Raw genomic sequence first — 20,839 nt, 5'->3', positions numbered from 1 at the left:
TAACGATGCTTTGTGGGAAGGGATTTCAATTTAGCAAACACTCTAATTTCCGATCGATAGTGCCGTCATCATCATTTCTACACCATGGTGAGCTCGATTGCTTCAAGCACAGCATACAAAGGAACTGTCCGAAGTTGTAGTCAAGCTACTGGGTCCAAGAACAGATAATGGTTGTTTAGACAAGAGTTGATGGAAACAAGCGCGTCGAGCGTTGTTTGACGTATGGTTTGCTAGTGGGATTTACATCGAATTGTTTATCAATGAGCTATTTAAGCGTGTGACAGAGCTTCCCGATTCCATTTGCAACAGATGTCACGTGGTATTACAAATCAAGATGTTTCAATTCAGTTACGATGTACACTATGGTACATTGCCCGAATGTATGTATAAACGATTTTTTTAGCATTAGATTCTTGTTCACCCCTACTAAACATGTCGATTCTATAGAACGACATGAAAAAATAAACCAAAAGAGTAAACCACACTATGATCATTTGCCACTATGAACCACTGGTGCAAATTGGGAATGGTTTTCCTATCGGTCCCAAACATAAATTTCCACCCGTTTTCTACATCACGTCCTTCCACCCGTAAAGTTAAGTTCGGAGTGAAAATACAATCAGGTACACTAGGTTGAAACATACACGCTCAGCCCTAAACAATCCCTTTGGTGACGCCGATTCCATGGGAGCATATTTTGGGACCGTGCACATGATAGAAACACCTCGCACAACGGCTCATCGCCATACCTTATCGTGGTACACCGTTCCAATTATGGCATCATAAAAATATACACGAAAAACTACAACCTTTCGGATATCAGTGGTTGCCGTGTTGCCGAGAGCAGGATAACTTTTGCCCATCGCCCAAATACACATACACGAGAGGAACTCGCGGGGAATGACGCAAGAGTGACATTCATGGCCGTGTTTGGTTTGGGTTTTGGGTCTCTGCAACAAGCTGCCAACGGTGGGAAATGCCGTATGAATTCACATTACCAAAGAAAACGAGGCAACAGAAACAACAAGAAACCCAATGCAGAACTTTCTAATATCATATTATGAACATTTCACCCGGTATCTCCTCACCTCCTCACGCACAACACTACTACTACACTGTAACTTAACCGATACGGTTACAAGTTGTGCATACTTTACCTGCCCACCGAGAGTCGTGAAACCTTATCAAGCCACCCATAATGCATCCCAGAAGTGACGAAAGGCCAAGGGCCGAATCATTTGTTGGGCTGTGAAGGTTGAGCGAGAGTTGGTAGGGGATATTTCTGGGAAACTGACGCCATTATTGACATTTACCGTTCCATCGCTGGGAGAATATTCGTACCAAGAAATGCGCACCATGAGTTATGATGGTGATTCCCATCTAATACCGGCTTGGGATAGTGTCCGACAGTTGGCAAACGAGTTTTGATTGCATTTCGTTGCGAATTTATATCCGGTGAGTGTTTTTGAGTATATTAATCTTTCTCTTCGCTCTTACCTTTAGCAAAGCTTCACCGGGAGTAAGTAAAGAAACGCGAATGCACAGAAAGCTATATAGCAGCACACAGTAGTTGCTGCTTTTCCGTACCTTTGATGAGCAGTGTGCGTCACAGACATTTCGTAATGACCGTGGTTGCGTTTGCAGTGTTTCAAATGCGCTTAACACTCTAACGCCATGCACAAACACATCTGTTAAAACCACATGAATTCAATTTCACCATTGCATGCCGTACCTTTTTGGTTTAAACAGTTCCGCGAAAACCGATCGGAGCGAAGGTAAAAATAGGAATTGACTTTATGACAAACATCGATATTTGCGGAGCTGTTATCAAATACACGAGTCTCCAGGCGGCTAAAATACGCGGAATCGAATATCGAACCTGTCTGCGGCCGATACCGTCCCTACAATCGCTGACCGGGAGATGGCAGCCCTTTCTATCGCCACAAACTCAAAAAAAGAAAGAAAAGAAATAAGAGAAACCGAAAAATTGGATACAAATGGAAAACCAATGGAATGTTTGAAGTTCAATGCTTTCGGCTAGAAATTTCATACAAAGTCAATTACACCGGATCAAAGCGCTTGGTTCGTGCCGGGATGGGGCAGTGACGTACATGCCGTGAACATCCCGTTACAAAAACACGGCACCCAATCTTGCTGCCTGGCCAATCTTGTTTCCTCCCGTTCCTTCGAAGGTGATGCATTTCTTCTGTAGCTTTTGCTCCATCCGAAGCTTTATGCCGCATGTCTACAACAGGTAGAATTTGTTGTATCAATCAATCAGCTGCACGATGGTACGGTACGGATTGATCATGCGGAAAACAAACTATTTATCGGTGTGTAAGGACTTTTTCGTATTTAAAAAATGCTTTAAAAATAAGGGCTTAACATTTGTAAATGTTTACAAACTCTTAAAAATGCAGCAACCAAAAATCCACCAATTAAATAAATAACTACGTTCAGAAATAAGAGAGAGCCCAAGTAAGTAGCATTAAATAAGTACGCGTGGTAAGCAAAACAATTTCCAGGCAGATGGATCAATTTCTATCTTACTCGGCCCATGCTGTCTTCTATCTTGCTCGGCCCACGACAATCCGGCAAATACTATCGAAATGCAATCTGGAGAGGTATTACTAATGGAACAATATAGGCAGTTCATGGAAAATTAGCTACACATTTAATCATCCACGTGTGATTGATTTTATGCGACAAAGACAAAGCTGGCCACGCTCATTCTTTCCAACCATTCATTCAGCATCAAACGCTGGACATAATGGTTTTCCAACGAAAAGCGATTTTGGACACATTCGAAAATACATATCTGTAAGACAATCAAACCTACACACACACACACATTCGGGGTATCATATCAAAAAGGCGATTGCATCGAGGAAGGTGACCGACACAACAACACATCACTGGAAGGATTCTACCATCACCGTACAACAACACTCGTTCTTAGCGGCAGATATTATTTATAGGCGTATCCGGGAGGTATTAACTATTAATAACTGTATCTTACTCTACGTCAGTAAGAATGTTTAGGAAACTATGCGCACTGAGCAAGCTGCTCTCAACATCTGCCGGTTGAGATTTCTGCAGCGGGTAATCCATCAAGCTTTAGCCCCGATGGCCCGCAACCACACCGTACAGTGGGTGTTTCTGCGTAGCGAAAAGACTATGAGCGAACCAATTCCCTATCCTCAAGACCTATACATTGTCCTTCCTTGCGCATGCTTTACAACGCTATATAAACGAACCATTTGATTGAGAGTCAGCTTCCAATTTATCACCATTGCAGGCAATAGCTAAGTGATGCAATATGTTGCCCGAACGCAATTTCCCAATTCAATTTCTTCGCTAGTTTCCGCGGGGAAAACCATTGTCAGGCTGGAAACAATCAAGCAAGGAAATGAAAGGAAATTATTGTACGCCATAAAGGGAGGCATGGGACCATTTTGATTGATTGAAAACGGGGCACAACGGTACGCACCGCAACGGGTAGTGTGACGCGACACCAAGTAATTAGATCATCTTGCTTGCTAACACACACACACACACACACACCCATCCCATTTTGGTTCATCTCATCTAATCGCAAGGCCAATCGAGCAACGAAAGAGACAAGAGTGGGAGCAGAGCGCGCTGGCGTGATACTCAGTGCCAAATATCCTGCTCCAGTCCGGTCCAGCGAGACCTTTGCGCGTCGAGGTCGCAATTGAGGTCAGCTGGTACAGCTATTTAGGTCATTTATAAGACCACCGGCGGATGTGGCGGGGCCGCTGTGTTGATGTGTTTTGGCGGTGCTCACTGTGGGGGCGGGCGGGTTCATCCACAGATGTCTATTTTGTCCGTCCGTCCACACTTTGCCTGCGGGCACAGAAACGGGCGATGAAATTGATAGTATCTTGCACCCACCCACCGGTTTATGGTGCATGTATACAATCATGCCCGGTCTGAAACAAACAGCAAACTAATGAAGATAGGTGCACTTGGTATTCTTTTTTCTCTCTTTCCCCAGAACAATAATCGCACTTTTGTGTTGCCAACTGAAGGATACACAATAGCGCTTGCTCAAGCAATGCACACAGCGTACAGCCCTTCGTAGACCGAGGCGCGGTGGTGGCGTGCCTGGGGAGATACATAAAGCGGAACAAATGGGTGGGAAATGTTTTTTCCATCAATTTTCATTACCTTGCGATGCTATTAGCCCTTCATTGTACTCGTGCATTGTGTCCTGAGCAACGATTATAGGCATCTCGGCATATATGTTATGCCACCGCCAACCATTGCCACCTGACTCGCAAAGGAACGTCGAAACAGTGCACGAATGATGAAGGCTCTGGAACGGTTTTTTCCTGTTTATTTTAGCTGCAAATTCTCTCACGACTGCTGGCTGGGTGATGGCCGCAACGCACAATCTCTTTTCGCATCACCATTCGGTAAAAATGGTTGCTCAATCTGCACTAACGTAACACACAAGCGGGACAAGTGGTACAGTCTGAAACACTCGCAGAACTTCTAACCTATGCATCTCGCCCCATCGCGACTTTTACTTGAGCGAAGAAGGAAATTCGTTCGCGTTTGGATCTATCTCACGTTTCGGTTGTACCACTTGGAGCAAGAATGAATCAATATTCATTCAATATGCATAAACATTGTTGTTTTGTTTATGTGAGCTGTTCCGTCGCTGTAGTTGGCGGGTAGCCCCAGAGCACCTTACGTATGGTAATGCTATCGCTCGAAACAAAACAAAAAAAGTATGCTGTCAGCCTGTCAGTACCACAGAGCGAAGATGTGCTCTGGGTACGTTTGCCCCTAACGTAGCACGTTCATAAATTCATGAATACTGGTGAAGCCGTCCTGCATTCGATCCAACATTCGCAGGATATCGTACCGGTCTGTGCGCGGGCAGAGGCGTAATGATGCGAACAGTATAGGTCACATGGCACAGATCGTAGGCCCACGGAAGCGCATCAGCTTGTTACGTCATTAGCAAGAGTACTGAAATATTAATTGAACAAATGTCCACCGGATACGGCAGCGTTCAAGGTAGTGTGAGTAATTGTTGCGGTCTTGTTTGCATTCGGAAGTACAGAACACTTTTCGTTATGCCTTAGGTACGCAAAGCGACGAACCAATTAGCAGCACGCCATGTCCTAGTTCTGTCAATCAATTGGTTATCAAAAACACTATCAAAACTATCGAACACTGGTCGTCGAGTAAGCAGCATTCTTTGAAAATAGTCCATCCTGTTCGCTAAGATATCAACGGAGTCTTGAAAATTCGCTTGTCGATTTTGTTTCCACATTTCATCGAATTTAATTCCGAGTTACTTCACTATCCTACCATCGCACCTTTTACATCCACGTCCAATATCATCTAACCCTCTTATCTCGGGATGGTTTTCCGATCGTTAAACGATTTGTGAAGGAACGGATCATGGTTTTTTGTTCTGTCTGATGATCAAACCGCTCCATGAAAAGGGTCAATGAAGTGATGCGTTCGAAACCGATTCGCTTTTCGCACTCGTGTGCCGGTGCTTTTCTTGCCGCAGCATTATCTTTTGCACGGGTCAGCACAACCTCCGCCTTCACCATCCCCTTTCGCTACCATTTGCTGATGCTGCCTCACACAAAAGATAAATAAATACAGCAGCTCCAATCGATCGTTGCGTTTCTTTTTCTTCCCCGCTCTCTAATCGCAAGCATCGGCCGGTTTAGCCGGTAAGCGCTTATAAAAATCAATAGTAATATCCAATTATTTTAGCGTACCTACATTTTACGCATTGATAATCTTCAATCGAGATGCCGACCATGCTGAAGGGAAACGGTGGACCGCTTTGAAAAAGGTACGCCCGTGGATTACACAGCTACTACGGGCGCTCGAGCGCTCGGGAACATCTTCACCCCACGAGGTGTGGGATGCGCTACACCCGGGGCCCCCATACCTGTGCGTTAGTATTAATCGAAAATCGAAAACCGTGCAACGGGTTCACCACCTTCATTCGGTGAAAAATAATGTTATGCTTCACGATGTTCATTGAGCTGACACAAACCGATGCACACGAGTGAACGTTTGCGGGCACACCGTTCGGGCTTTGGGGCTGTATCCAATCATAGGTAGTTGTATCCTTCATCAAACAAAGGAACGAAGCTACATTTTGCATTTATATTGTGTCGTAAGTGTGTACCTTTTACCGTCAGTAAATGGTAAGATACACATTTAAACATTCAAACATTTAAATGCTTCTTTCACCATCATTCAAACAGCTATTTGTGTCAACTTCGCTACATGTATAATCCTCTTAAGCGGTTTAACCGCCCGATAAATGCTTTTACCTCCCAACATTTTTACATCAATTTGGTGCACTCACCTCAAACCACGAAAACACTTTTTGTGCTGCTTCAGAAAGGTCTCAAATTGCTGAAATTACTGCTGCATGTGTTCATATAACTTCTACAAACTACTACATTGGCTACAACTATTAGCAAAACTTCTAACAACACACACACACTCACATACACTGTCTAAGAAGAATAAGTTTTGGACTGTGCCCTAGCATCAGTTATTTTCTTTTTTATGTAACTTTCAAACACTCACAAACCGTTAACCGATTTTGTTCGTATACGGCCGATTACACATTCGCGTTAAAAACTTGTCCATCAAAAACATCAGCTTGGCAGAAATTCTTATCTAATGACTTTTTACAGCCAGCGTCTTAAACATTTTCCACTCAGGTTTTCTTTTTTGTAGAAATAACGCACAATTCTAAAGTGTTTCTTTCTTCAATTGTTTTACTTTTGTGGAGTGATTCTAGCGCTAGTTAGAATAGGTTGTCTTTTGTAGGTTCGATTATTGCTTATATATGTATCATACTTTGGAAGGTCACTACTAGTGAGATGATTGATTGAACAGCTATACGGGTATAACAGCAACGACTTAATGTATCACTAATGCTTAATATAACTAGGCTTTGATTTTATACTTGATTCGGTTAGTTTGTTGGAGGCTTCAGTTTGAGAAAAGGCATTCACTGTTTTGTGGTTTTGGCGATAGAGGGTTTGGTACCTACGTATATTACGGTGCTCACTACAGGCTACAGTTTTGCGCTGATATTGCTTACGGAAGAGTGTTAATTTATTTTTAAAATGTTTAGAATTTTGCTTAATGGCATCGTTTTTTTTTTTTTGTTCGTAATTCCGAGTTGCTAATAGATCAGACGTAGTGTAAAACACACTTACACACACACACAATTCTTCTCACATTCGATATATTTCACGGAAAATGTTTTCCCTCTCGACCGATTGTTGGCACTGCACGATGACACGCTTTCTAACGTTGGTTCACCAAGATTGCACAACGTTCTACTACAGCATCACTTACGTGCGCGCTTAAACTTGTCCCGTTTGCCGGCGGGTTTCACTTCGAGCGCCAAGAAGTTCCTGATTGTCCTGCTTAACACAGCTTCTGCTAGCTGTCGGCCACGTGCACGTTTTGGATGAGCAAAACCACCGTGCGAACAATTCCTCTTCTACCGCTGCGAAACACACCGACGTGGTCCCGGTCCCGTGTGTAACGTTGGCTGGCCTGGGGCAAGCTTCGTGCCCGATGAAGGCGGTGACTGTGCGCAGTTTTGGTTAGGCTAGCGCGACTCGCTAGAACCCTGTTTCTGCACTGACTGGCGACCAGGGCAAGCGTTCTAGTTTTGATTCTTTCCTGGCGGTACTGCGGCAACCACATCGGAATCCGGCCACGGTACGGGTTTTGCGAGAGATTCGCTTCGGATCCGACTCTCCGCTCCAGCGCGCGAAACCATTGCACAGCGGTGGAGCAGAGAGCCAAACCTCTGCGAACCACCACTGCAAAGAGAAGATGGCTCTGTCCGGATGGGTCTGTGGTCGGGTAGGATAGGATCGGGAAAACAACACGGTGAAAGCGAAACCGCACCGGTGAAGTTACGCATCGCTGTGTGTACGGGCGAAAGAGCAACCATTGTCGTTTGGATAGTACTGGTCGTCCTTTTCGAGCTGCTGCTGCCGTTCGTGCGCCCGAATCCTCTCCCAGAGTGGTAAGGAAAAAGTGTACTCTCTCACTCTCTTTCCGTTGAACGTGGGAAAAACGTGGGAAAATCCAAAGCAAAGGAGGATACAGGAAGCGCGGATAGGGGCCAGGCAGTACATAACAGCATCATCGCATCGGGAGATGAGTTTTCCCGAAATTTCCCTCCTCCTCCAACCGCCCAACCGGAAAGGGTAGGGTAAATTTTTCGGCGATCGTTAGTCACACGCTCGCTCGAGTGCGTTCGGTAAAGAGTTCGCGCCCAAAACGGGCTGGCCCGAAACGACAGCCTAGACAAACTGTGTGCGCGGCAAACGTCCGTACACACATACACCTTAAAATGAAGTAGCTCAGGTCACGGTACGAGTACGGTGAACCTAATCCAACAGTTACAAAACGGACCGCACACCGGGTGACGGAACCTTTTTGGCCCGAGCATCATGCTTTATGCTGTTGCCCTAGCCTTACCCGTATATTACCGTCCATTTTTCATTCGCCAACCTTTCGCTGTAGCTTTTATGTTCGATACTCGTCCGTGTCAGTTGTAAATGGTATTTTCTCTCTCTGTCTCTCTCTTTCTCTCTTGCTCGCTCTATAATACCATCCCAGATGGAGTTTACCGGTGTGACATCTGAGCCACATACAGCATTAGAACTTCCCAAATGCGCCAGGCTACCCGTGTGCTTCGCGCTATTACGTATGCTTCGATGGTCTAAACCCCGAACAAGGATAAGCCTGGCGGATGGAAAACTTTTGCAGCCAACCCTCAAAATTGCACAAAACTCACCTTCTGCCTCATCTATCATCTAGCGAGGGGGGAAGGCGAGCCGAACGAGCACCGGTACACGAGGATTTTCATCTTGTCAATTTAATAAAGCACAAACTTTCTCCCATTCCTACGTATTCTGTGCCCCGATGGTTCTTGTTCTCATTTCACCCGAACCAGACGAGTTACACGATTACACGATAAAACATGGTAAAAGTTGAGAGCATGTTCATAAATGGCCCGCAGACGTTACATTGTGGCAGCTGTAATGTATTTCCCTTAGCTATCCTAAGGTCGCACAATGCTCCGTCCGTCCATCTCGTGAATGGTGGGCATTCAAGCGGAAAATGGGCAAGCACCGACATGAATCATTCACTTTGTGCGATTATTATTTATCGAAACCTCTATTCCTCAATCATCATTTACAATTCCTTTAAATCGGAAAAATGAAACGTCCAAAACAATTAAATTAAACTATCAACTGTTGAATGTAATGATACATTCTTTCGTACTTTGGCACGATGAATGTTATACAATTTGAATAATTTATGAAAACATTTCATCCTGACTCGCTTGCTGTAAATTCTGAGCCACTCTGTTTGACTCTGTATTTCACATTGCAACACTTTGACATTCATATTTAAAAAGCTGAATGAGAATTACAATATTTGATACTGTTTATGAACACCTGAAATCATCAAAAATCTTGATTGTAAATGTTTACAAACCTTGTCTTGATGTTAAGTTTGGAGAAACAACAATTTATCAATTTCTAATATTGGCTCCTCAGATTATACATGCTTTTAAAAAACACTTAAAGTTTAAATCTAATGCTTAAATTGAGATACTAACGAATACTATAATCAATACGGCTGCCATTAATCTAGTAAGTCTTTTGAAGTCCACGAACCAGGAGAAAATTCCATTCCTTTCAATAGCAGGTAAAACGCTGTACGTATCTAACTTAAAGGAAAATGTGTACCTTTCAATGGGTGCTGGATTTTAGCCTTCACTTCTTCGTGGGTATGTTTTTCTTTGTATTTTATGATGTTGTACATGAGAGTCTACAAACATTGATTCGGTATTATTTAGGATGGCTAAACCTTGCCCAAAACAAAACGTAATATTTATTTATGTTATAAGTCTTTTCTAATAATTTATTCAATGTTTCCTCTAATTGGCGTAACGTCCTACGCGGACATGCCCGGCCTATACAGGCTTTCGAGACTTAATTCATTACCACGTAGCCGGATAGTAAATCCTTGGTACGGGGGGGACGGTCCATTCTGGGCTTGAACCCATGACGGGCATGTTATTGAGTCGTTCGAGTTGACGACTGTACCACGGTACCGCGCCAATGTTTAATCAATGTTTATTTAGTATAATTATTCTCCATCATCTCAAACTCAGATCAGATGAAAGTGCATGATTGATTCTTCTTGCAGGAATGCCAGTGTAAAGCAATCGGTCGTTACAACTTCCAAATACACTAAAATCTTGTGTTGAACCTGTAGGTAAAACCCTCAATTTGTACAACTCTGTCGGTGCAAATTTTCTCGTTTACATACTCACAGTTTTATATATTAGCTATCAGTAATCTGAGTGTTTTTATCTTTGTTTCGCAGCGTCTCTCTACAACTGTGTCACTCGTTCCCACTTATTTGAATCTCATCCACTCTCTCGCTTTCTCTTTGTATCTGCCAGTTGCTCCGGGTCTCTCTTTTTTACTAACATCTCAAAGGTCAAAAACTTACCAAACCATACTGGAGGAAGGCAGGGAAAAATATGAACAAACAAACAAACAAAAAAATCACTAACCTAATCGATACCACTACCCTGTCTATACCATATTCCTTTCCGCTTTCTTCCACTTTTTACGCTGGTCCCCGTTCGCTAGTCCGCCTTTTTTACGATGCGCAACACATGATTACGATTACGCTCGTCTCCTGTGCACGGCGTAGCGAGTTGTCGTCGGCTGCCTTCTTTTCCTTCCTCTCGCAGCAACGCAGATCGATGTGTACGCTTCGTAGCACGACGGTCACGAGACTTTCGTCTGCCTGCCACTCGCGTACCGCTGAGTGTGCTCCACTTGCACGTACCCCGCATTCGCGATCGTTTCCATTTTTGCACTCATTTTCCAGCAGCGTGTAGCCTTTCGCTCCCATTTTCGCACCAGTGGCAAAGGAAAAGCAACTCTCTGCCGTGAGACTACGGTGTACGGTGTGTTGCTCGTGGTGCAGGCACTCGCTCACGCTCGATCTCTCTGGGCCACTTTTACATAGCGCAGCTCTTTATCTTGCTTGTGACGGCCGGTAGCGTTTCGCTTTCCGCCGTCGAATTCCACTCCGATCGCCGGTTTCGAACCGGTTCCCGGTGCGATTGCTCACGTGTCAAAGATATTTCTACGCCCTTGCTTCCCATCCCAGTAGGGTCTTTCCCTAGTTGGTGGTAGTAGCACGAAAGCGAAGTAGTTTTAATCCAAGCTGCCCGTATCGCATCGTTACGGGCTGGAGCAGGGGAAGACACTGTGGGTGGTTCACGTTAGCTAAAACGCTCCCCCAAACGGGCACAATTTCACAGCACCATTACGCCAAAATTCATGCACGTGGAAGCCACTTTCGATAGTATTTGCTTCCATCTTTTTCAAGTGTAGTTTTTTTTTCCTCTTTTAGCATGGAGGCGCATGGTCGCTGACTTCCGTCGGTACGCATGCAGTCCTTAGAATTCAACACATTGCGTGCGCTTATAATTGGGCGTGCAGATTTTGTGGAATAGTACGTTTCAAAAGAATTGAATACAGAGTGTATTAAACAGCTTTAATTCATATAAACCATACTACAGAATTAATACTATCACTAATACACACGACATATTAGATTCAATCAATGCATGTATTTAATAAAATACACACCTGTGTGCAAGCAGTTTTAAGGTTTTCGTCATTTATTTATAGACAGTTTAATGAATGTCGATCTTGTTCAGAGTATTGACAGTAAATATATTCATATAACAATTATATTCCAGGATCTTTTAATGAATGCACAACTCATGTATTTTATAATTAGTATTGCTATATTTAAAATCAATACCTGTAATTTCATACTGTACTACATTCCATTACGACAAGCCTGTGATCATAATCACAGTTCTGCAATTCATCGAACGGCGCATTGCACTGTTCTCTTTGAAAATTTATTACTGTTAATTAACAGTACTGTACAATTGAAAAGAGAAAAAATGAACCGCCAAATATCACCCTCACACGTGTGATTATTCAGTCCGTTATGCAATAAAAATATGCAATGAATGAAGCATTTTCTCTTTCATCTGCTTCTGCTCTGCATCACGGTAACAGATACCAGATTAAGCCGGAGGCAATATAATAAACAAACTGTATGACGACACTCGTGCGAGTGGCAGCAGCATTGCCATCGAGTATTGCATTTCAGGCCCACTGCCGAACAAACTTTAACCGTTTTAAAGTGATTGATTATTTTTATTTGCAACACCTTTGCCAACGCTCACCAACGACCAAATGCACCAACGACACCGATGGCTGCTAATGGTAATGCCATAAAAAAACCCCCATGTGTTGTGATGCTATTGCACAGTATTCGTCGCAGCCACGATGTAGTGCCGTGTTCGCGATTGCTCATTAGTCGTCGGTTAACCACGGTCTCACGCTCTTGCAATCTATTCTTAGGCATTAGTGCAGCTACACTTCACCGATTTAACGGGCTGGAGAAATAAACCGTTCTCGGTCCGTGCGTTGGATTGCTTGGTGCAAAACCTGACGCACCGCCACCAACTACCGCTGCATTTGCTTCCATTTGCTAATGGTGTACATTAGCTGTGGACCGATTGCACTGCTATCGGGGTGAATTTACTTGACGCATTTGCTGCAGGCGATAAAACCATGGGGTTTATGATTTAATTAGTAGAAATAATCTTCAAAGACAAAGTAGTTAAGATGCAGAATTTTATTTTTATAGAACCTATTAATGATAAGCGTAATGATTACGAATGTAAACCTAATGATCTCATATGGCCGCTATACACACAAGGATTTACTTCAAAATAATACCACCAATAGTTATTCAATTCAAAGCGCCCGATGAGTGTAATAATACCCCACCACTTAATAAGTAAGCATTTTGAAGGAGTATTATTCTTATTTAAGCATTTACATAACACAGTATTGCACAGCATTACTGTCTAATGTTTATTATTATTTTATGTTCCTCTGCCCGCTATGGCTCTCTACTATTAACAACCAGCTATTCAGCGTTTTACATCCGTGACCAGAATACCATTACCATTGCCGATAATTATTTATAGCTATTCGGTAGCTTTACCTCCAAAAGGAGGACCCGAGTGATGAAGCCTGGCCGTCCACCAACGACGACGAACACCAGCACCACCATCCAGCCGCTGGAACGGCCGTGTGCAATTGACCAAAACGACCGGTCAAAGGTTATGCGGCGCAAACCTAATTTTCCTTTTACCGAGCAAATGCTTTTGCCGTGCAACCATGTATACCGACGATACTAGTACCATTCGTATCCTGTGCAAGGCTGGATCAGCCGCCACCACCGTACAATTTCCTTCTGTAGAGCACTTCTTCCTTACCTTACGTACAAGGTTTGAAAACGGAGCATAATGGACTTTCTCGATCGCTCACAGTGGGAAAGGTGCGCACGGGAAAATGCTTTCAGTTCTAACCCCAAACCGTACAAGAGGTTGATGGAGAATGATGGCATGGGTGAGGGTAAAACGATGTTCCTGCGTCCTCGCAATGCTCGCTGCTGTGAGGCTGCTGCTAACACGCACTGCCACGGAAATGTACACCGGATGTGCACAGCTCCGCACACCATTGGACACATTCAAAGTCCGTCTGAAACGTACACGGGCCACACGCCAATCCTTGATGGATTCCAGTAGCAGCAAACAGCAGCGAATGTCCTAACACAACTTCAGTCCCAAGTGGTGCTTCAGTGGTTTCTCTATGCGCCTTCGAACTTTGTGCACCCACACACACACACACCCAACCAGAAACACGGCTGTTATATTTGATTGCATGTCATATTTTCTCCGCTCTCCCAGCACTACCGGGCGATCGTACGCGAAGCTATGTTTCAACCGGTGTGGCTGCTCCACTCCCAACGCGAGTGTTCATTACTCGCGTCGTCCTGTGTGCAATCGTTCCGGCTGTGCAACTACTCGGCAAACGGAAACACACCGTACCAAGCAAACGGAATCGGTATCGTAGCCGGACCATAACTCAGTGCACAAGGCAGTTTTACGGGGACGTACGGGGACCTTGCTGGACGGATGCGACTCCCACCCATCCAGTAGCACGGTAGCCAGCCACAGCGAGGAAACGATTTTCGAGTCCGCTAAGGGGTACTAAAACTCTAGCCATTGTTTTGCTACACCGACCGACTGCTCGGCTCGTGTTCCGCATTGCGTGCCATTTATTGCCGACACAAACCACTTTAACGTTTCCGCGCGGCGGGTGAACGCTGAAACTGAGCGAAGCAAACGGACGCTCTGCAGCAGTGGCGCTGATGCTTGTGATGGGCTCGCCGTATGCTACCGCGGTGGTTTGTCGATATCGGGTCGAATGCTCATGCCGCACCCCTTGCTGGCAGACCCTTATCGATAGGTTTATATCTGGAGCGTTGCTAGAGCCCCCATCCGTGCCGTGCAGCGGTACGTCGATCTGGGCGAAAACGGCCAGCTACTAAGCTTAAGTGAATATTGTAGCGCGTTTCATCCGTTTGATTTGGTTTTGTGTTTTGTTTTTTTTTTTCATAGTCTGCCGATTGCCAGTTGCTCGCTTAGCGAAAGCATTTTAGATTAATTCCTACCTTCCCCCACCATCCCCAAACTCGTTCCCGCTGTCCTGCCCAAGGACGAACGGGAATGAATATCGAAATTCCGCTACCTCCGCCTGCGGTGGAGGACCTAGTCACCGAAAAGAGTCTCGCAATCGCCGGTTAAGGCAAGCAAAACGTGAACGTTAACATGCAACATGTTGCCCGCCGTCAATCAAGCAGATCGGCACCGGACCGCCACAACCTCTTGCTACTGAGGCGGAGTCGCCTTTTTCCGCCACTCGACTCGACGTGACCGTCGTCAATTCGACAGATTAGATTCGTGAAGGGACACCTTGCGTGTGTAAACCTTGCCAGTGATCGTTCCCTTGCCCGCTCAGACTTTAACCATTAAGGAGCGGAAAATTGGTCAGGGTCGTGGTGGAGAAACCTTCGGAACGGTCTAACCACAACACTGCCGAACCGACGGAACTGGGATGTGTAGGTGTGTGAGGTGCGAGTAATGGCGAGCGGGACTGCCGTAATACGTACCTTGCTGTCCTTGGCGTAGTACAGCTTGTGTCCTTTCAGTCGAAAGTACCTTCGACGCCAGCGCTGAAAGGACCAGGTCTGCTTCATCAGGTAACCTTCCTTGACGGCCGTCTGTAAAGAGAAGAATGTCAGCCATACAAATGGTTTGTGAGTTTCTTTTTTTAATTATTCAACCGTGTGAGATGTAAACCAGGATCATGAGAAGTTTGTGCGATGTCGAGTGGCACATCAACTCTTTTCGCAAAATAGTTTGCGAAAATTTTAACTCCTCTTTTTGCATGTCATTTTTAAGCACAATATCGCTGCTGGTGGATAGCAAAATTAGTTTTCCCCAATGTCAGGCCAGCCACTGGGTGTCACTGTCGCTGACAGCTTTTGCATATCTCCAGAGCCAAAATATCGTTTCGTTCCCGGAAGCTCTGACATCAGGGTTGAAATTCACTGTACGCACAGGGTACCCATTTACGGCATCCTTTCCACGTTCCAAACAATGCAGAACCAATGTCCCGGAACAAGCGGCCCATATCTGTGCTACATTGGCAGTCTTGTATCACCTCGATTGTTCTGGACAGGTTGTTCCATTTTATACTATTCTCCCTAGCAGTCCCGCACACGACCGGATCGTACCCTGTCCCGTCCAGCAATGCGAGACCCACTGGGCACTGTTTCGCTCTTCACTATGGTTGCAGCCCCGAACACGCCCGGTGGTGGGCCTTGGAAACGAAACGTCAAAGCGTAAGGGAGTGAAATTTGTGTTCACGCCAGCATCCATCCGTCCATTGTGTGTCAACGCTATCAAATGCTGGGCAAGCTGAATGGGCAAACCTCCTTCCAACAATCAACATTTTCTGCTACATTTCCCCCCCGTCGAATAACGCACCCGTCCGAGGTCCCGGGGATGGATCGAAACCTAGAGCAGCGCTCAAAAAAAATTTGAAAAAAGCCCTCAACCCCCCCCCCCTCGCTACCATTCTCCCGTCAGTCAGCTTTTGCTGTCAGCGCCAAACGTGTTCGCTTCTTGTGCACACGTCATCGTCATCGTCACTTCCGGGTGGGGCTCACCACCTTGGTTACATACAGGGAAACGCTTCAGCACAGTGCGTTGCTGGGAAACCGTGCCGTCCTTACACCGTACGGTGGGTGCAGACGGGTGGCTGTAAAACGACGCATCGCCATCGCAAATGAGGTCAGAGCGGTGAGCCTGGCGTCACATAGCTGCACGAAATCAGGTCAATCAAGGCGACGGCTGGCGTCCTGCAGTCGTGCGAAACATCATCATGACCATCCATCTTCGCGCTCGGTCTGTGTGCCGTGTGGGTGTGTGTGTATGCTTACCTCTCGGGTAAATGATGACGGACACCATTGGTGTAGCACCTACAAGGTAACACTTTTACGGATCGCTTCGTTAGAAGGCCGAATGGTCAGAAAATCCTTCCGGTACACCATATTCCAGCGTATGCGCTCATTTATCTTGAATCCCTCAAAACTACAGGCTACAGTCAACTAGAGGTGTGGTTGATGTATTCCAACAGCCAACACGTGATAGAAGTATCATTCGTTTTGTGTTTTGGGTCCATTCCAGCCCCCTTCATGTTGATATCTCCTATACTACCGCTTACAGAGCTCTCTATGTGTATCTCTTGTTAATACTTCCTATATGACGCAACAAACGTAATCGTCATTGGCCTGTTTCGACTTGAAAAGGGCTTGGCCATCTATGAATCATTAGCTCATCCATAGCAAAATAGTTTAGTCCGAATGGACTGCGAATGGAGGTTCGGCTTCGTTCAAAATTTGAGCCCTAGACAAATAATCCTTGGAGGATGTATTACTGCGAGTCCCCTAGCTATAAATCTCGCCTAGCAATCAAGGATGTTCAAATTCCGCACATTTTTCACAACTAGTTCCTTACAGTTTCTCAACTTTCCATATCCACTATGCATCGTCTTTTTCATACAAATAAGAATGATGCTTGAAGTAACTCCGTTGTTATGTTTCAGTCAATAGTCGAGTTTTATCCTAGCAAACAAGTTTATAACCAAACCAATATTAATCAAACAATATCCTTTCTGTGCTGGTGTCAGTACACTACCACCCAAGCTTTCCATTACCGTTTTTAACTCTCTTGCTATCCATGATCCTGGAAGGGCTCTCCCAGTCAGATAGATTGAATAATTCAATGAACAATTCTTCACTAAATTTACACTTCAACTCCTCTACCAAACGATGTAAATAAAGCCACTGCCAACAATAGCCGCATCTATACGGTAGAATGCACCAAAATAGATAAACTTCATTACCTCAACTTCCACACTTCCGCAAAGCGCAACTTCCCTGCCCTGACGGCACACCAGTTCACCAGGTTCGGGTTATTTTAAACACACACACTCAAGTCGATTGTGGCATAATTGATGCAGAATGTCAACGTTATTATGCAACTTAAGTGCCTTTGCGCTGTACCAGCTGCGGCACCGAAACGGCACCACGCTTGAGGGCACCTCCGTTCTGCGGCAGTTTAACGAAGCTGCAAACGAGCCACCGGCCTCGGCGGCTAGCACAACCACGGCGCCGATGCATTCTTCGGCACCGGAAACGAAGGAAATTTAATCATCCTCACTCCCTCCCCCTTCCAAGCGCCTGAAGTGGTGTGTTTTTCATTCGCTTATCACGCTCACAGCAAGCCGCCGCCGGCAGCAATCGAATTTTGCACGGCTGTGAAGCGACATTATACCAGCTGAAATGCAACGAGCCACCCGCCCGCCCCGAGACCTTTCAGTTCCTTCCTTCCCCACGATACCTACCGCTGACTTGACGTCCTTCTTGGTAGACAATTTCCGGTGGAATATTTTGGCCGGTTCGGTTTCATTCTCACTTTCCGACGATTCGTCGCCCGTCCGCGGGCTTCCCTGAACGGCGGCAGCCATACCGGTGGACCGGTCGGGTTTCCGGTGCTGCTGGATTAGAGAGCGCTCCGGGCGGGGCGCGTGAGGGTGGGTGCGCACTACTAATTGTGTTTACACAGCCTCCACTTTGCCCGAAGACGTGACATTCACACACACACACACACACACACACACACTGAAACTGCTGCTTCTGGTGCCCGTTAGCTCTTGCAGGGGCTTACCGCTACACCAAACAGCAACGGAATGATGCACAGCCGATTACACACAAGCCAACATTTCTGGTGGGACATGCACACACATACACACGGACGTGAAGGGTTTGTTTTGCAGGGTTGAGGATAATTTATTTATATTACCTCCGTGTCTGTCACCAGCAACCGAGGGCACTTCAAGTATCAGAAAGCTGCACCAACCCACGGAGGATACACGGATAAGCTAGGCGCGTTTTGCACTGGAGCGCAGACTTTTCGCTGCCGGCTACTTCGATGCGTGTGCATGGCAGCACCGAGCACGTCCTGCAAGATTCGCGCGCTCTATGTTGTGTCCGAAAAAAGTTCCCCGTAGTACACACAGGACACAGGTCTCAGTATTGCGTCTAGTCACTCTCTCTCTCTCCCTCTTTTGCTCTTTACTCTCTGTGTTGACCTAGTTTTGGCTCTCGGTGCTTCGTTTCTTAGTGTTACTACATTTTCTTCGCTTCATCGTAACGGCGTACGGATCCTTCAGAGGCACACACACAAACACACGCCCAGGCGCACATGTAGACCGGTATGGTTTGTCTTGCTCTCGCTCTCTCTTTCTCGCACTTTACTTTGATACATCCTGTAACACACATTCGCAGCACAGCGAGCCAAAATATTGCTAACGAGGGGTTCTCGCGAACTGCCGGAAGAAATGTTAAGCAATCTACAGCACCGAACAAACGAAAGGTTTAATTCATTTCGAAATTATCATTCCATCCTGAATGTACACTTACTCCTCGTCAGAATAAGACTTTGATAATACCGATACTTTTACGAGATCCGATCTGTAGACCAATGCCGCCGGTTCCGTTTCCGTTTTTTTCTAAATTTCACACTTTTCTATTCTTCACGATAAGAAATCGGTCGTAACCATAGCTTTGGGAAATTAATTGGCAATGTCTAGCAGCAATCTCTCTCTCACTTTTTCTCATTCTCTCTCTATCTCTTTCTCTCTCTTTGTCTCGTACTCTAGCTCTCCGGTACACACCTCCCAGACGCACAGCATCATCCCGAGGAGCGAATTTTCTCAAATGTCAAATTTGCGTTACTGATAAGTAGCGATGCTCCGATGCTCTTATGCAAACTGAGGGCCATACAGTGTGCCAAACCTTTGTCACTGATACACTGTTTGCGATAAAAAATTGTAACAATCGAGCCACCTTTCTTTGTCGTTGTACTTCTTGCTCCACTTCCCGAAATCACAACTTCCCGGGAGTTGCTAATACAAAAGGAGTCGCTTTTCACAGCCACAAACTTGCGGGAGAGGCAGCATGAGTACAGTTTCACACCGTGCCTGAATTTGCCACCTTTTCGATGCACTTTTTTGTCGTACCAGTACTGGGCGCTGGACGATTTCGTTCGTAATGCAAGATTGTTTCGAATGCCAAGCTTACTGGCAGTGCTTGCCGTGCCTTGGTCGCAAGTGGCACTCTTCAAACCCTCGAACCAAGTGCGGATCGGCGCGGATAACGCTGCGAGCCATCCTGTGACAGCCGTCGGAACTTATTCGTCCATTCTATCGCCACTCGCTACATCCGGTTTGAGGACCGCAAATGTTCCGGTGTCAAGAATGGACAGCCACTTATCCACAAACACCTTGGGATTTGACGTTTCTCGCGTGAAAAACAGTGGAAGCGATACGGATACGGGAAGAAAGCTTACATGCCCCACTGGCGGAGAGGAAGGAGAAAGAAGCGTTACGTATTGCGGCAAAACCTGGCGAAGGTACGCTAGAACCGAACACCGGACAACACAAAGAAGGAGCAGAAAAAAAACACTTCTTCTTCCGTTTAGCAAGTAAACCGAACTACTCTGGGCTGGAGATGGCGGAACCATTGGTGGAGACTAAAAACAGGACACTACACACTGCACTGCGTTGCTAGCACCAGTACGGCAGCGCCTACACTACTGGCCCGAAACGCACATCCACTTGCCAGCGGAACCCGTGCACTGCTCCCACTGCGGTGTGGTCGCGCTACGCCAGGCAAGCCAGTCGGTTCGCTCAGTTCCTACCGACGGACCGAACGGGGACAGGGGACGGGGCAGGAGACGCGGGACCGGGCGCGCGTTCGCACCCATGCAGGGCTCGGCACTGGGACACACATACCAGCACAGCGAAACCAACCACCGCGTACCGCCGAGAAGCAACAGGATCCGTGTGTTTTGCAAACGCTATCCTTGCGCTGTCTCTCAGGTGTGTGTGTGTGTGTGTGTGTGTTCTTGCGATCCAGAGTCGGGAAATGGAGAAGGAGATAGAGAGAGAGAGAGAGAGAGAGAGAGAAAGAGAAAGAGAAAGAGAGAGAGCACTCGATTGAGAGCGTTCACATCCTGGCACAAACCGCATCACAAACTGGAACAGGAATCTGCCACCCTTCTCTCGCACGCAGGTAAAATCGGCAGGCTTGTCCGCGGCAACGCACACTACCGCACAGGACGACTAACCCACAAACACCGGAACTGTTTCCGTCCGTTTCTTGCAGGCAGCCGAAACCGATGGAGTTT

At 46.0% G+C, this 20,839-nt stretch overlaps 1 protein-coding gene and 1 long non-coding RNA gene across 5 annotated transcripts in view; one reads left to right on the top strand and one right to left on the bottom strand.

The window, feature by feature from the left end:
* The window catches only part of LOC1269334 (diacylglycerol kinase eta), a 49,669-nt gene extending 29,364 nt beyond the window's left edge, over positions 1 to 20,305 (bottom strand). The window contains exons 1-3 of one of the 4 annotated variants that reach the window (XM_061648639.1): positions 19,072 to 20,305; positions 17,994 to 19,001; positions 15,193 to 15,303 (exon numbers count right to left, since the gene is read on the bottom strand). In XM_061648639.1, the coding sequence (XP_061504623.1) occupies positions 15,193 to 15,303; positions 17,994 to 18,116 (234 nt within the window). In that variant the 5' untranslated portion in view covers positions 18,117 to 19,001; positions 19,072 to 20,305. Of the gene's footprint in view, positions 1 to 6,373; positions 7,712 to 15,192; positions 15,304 to 17,993 lie in introns of those variants that run through there. The other 3 variants (XM_061648640.1, XM_061648638.1, XM_061648641.1) reach the window with 3 other exon arrangements.
* LOC133391910 (uncharacterized) lies at positions 8,282 to 8,961 on the top strand. Its single transcript, XR_009765346.1, has 2 exons — positions 8,282 to 8,567; positions 8,668 to 8,961. It is a non-coding gene; the product is annotated as an uncharacterized LOC133391910 (long non-coding RNA).
* Positions 20,306 to 20,839: the final 534 nt, after the last annotated feature.

Source organism: Anopheles gambiae, chromosome 2 (assembly GCF_943734735.2).
Source record: "Anopheles gambiae chromosome 2, idAnoGambNW_F1_1, whole genome shotgun sequence".
Classification (NCBI taxonomy): domain Eukaryota; kingdom Metazoa; phylum Arthropoda; class Insecta; order Diptera; family Culicidae; genus Anopheles; species Anopheles gambiae.
Note: the sequence above shows the minus strand (reverse complement) of the source record. Positions and strands in the feature narration are given on the sequence as shown.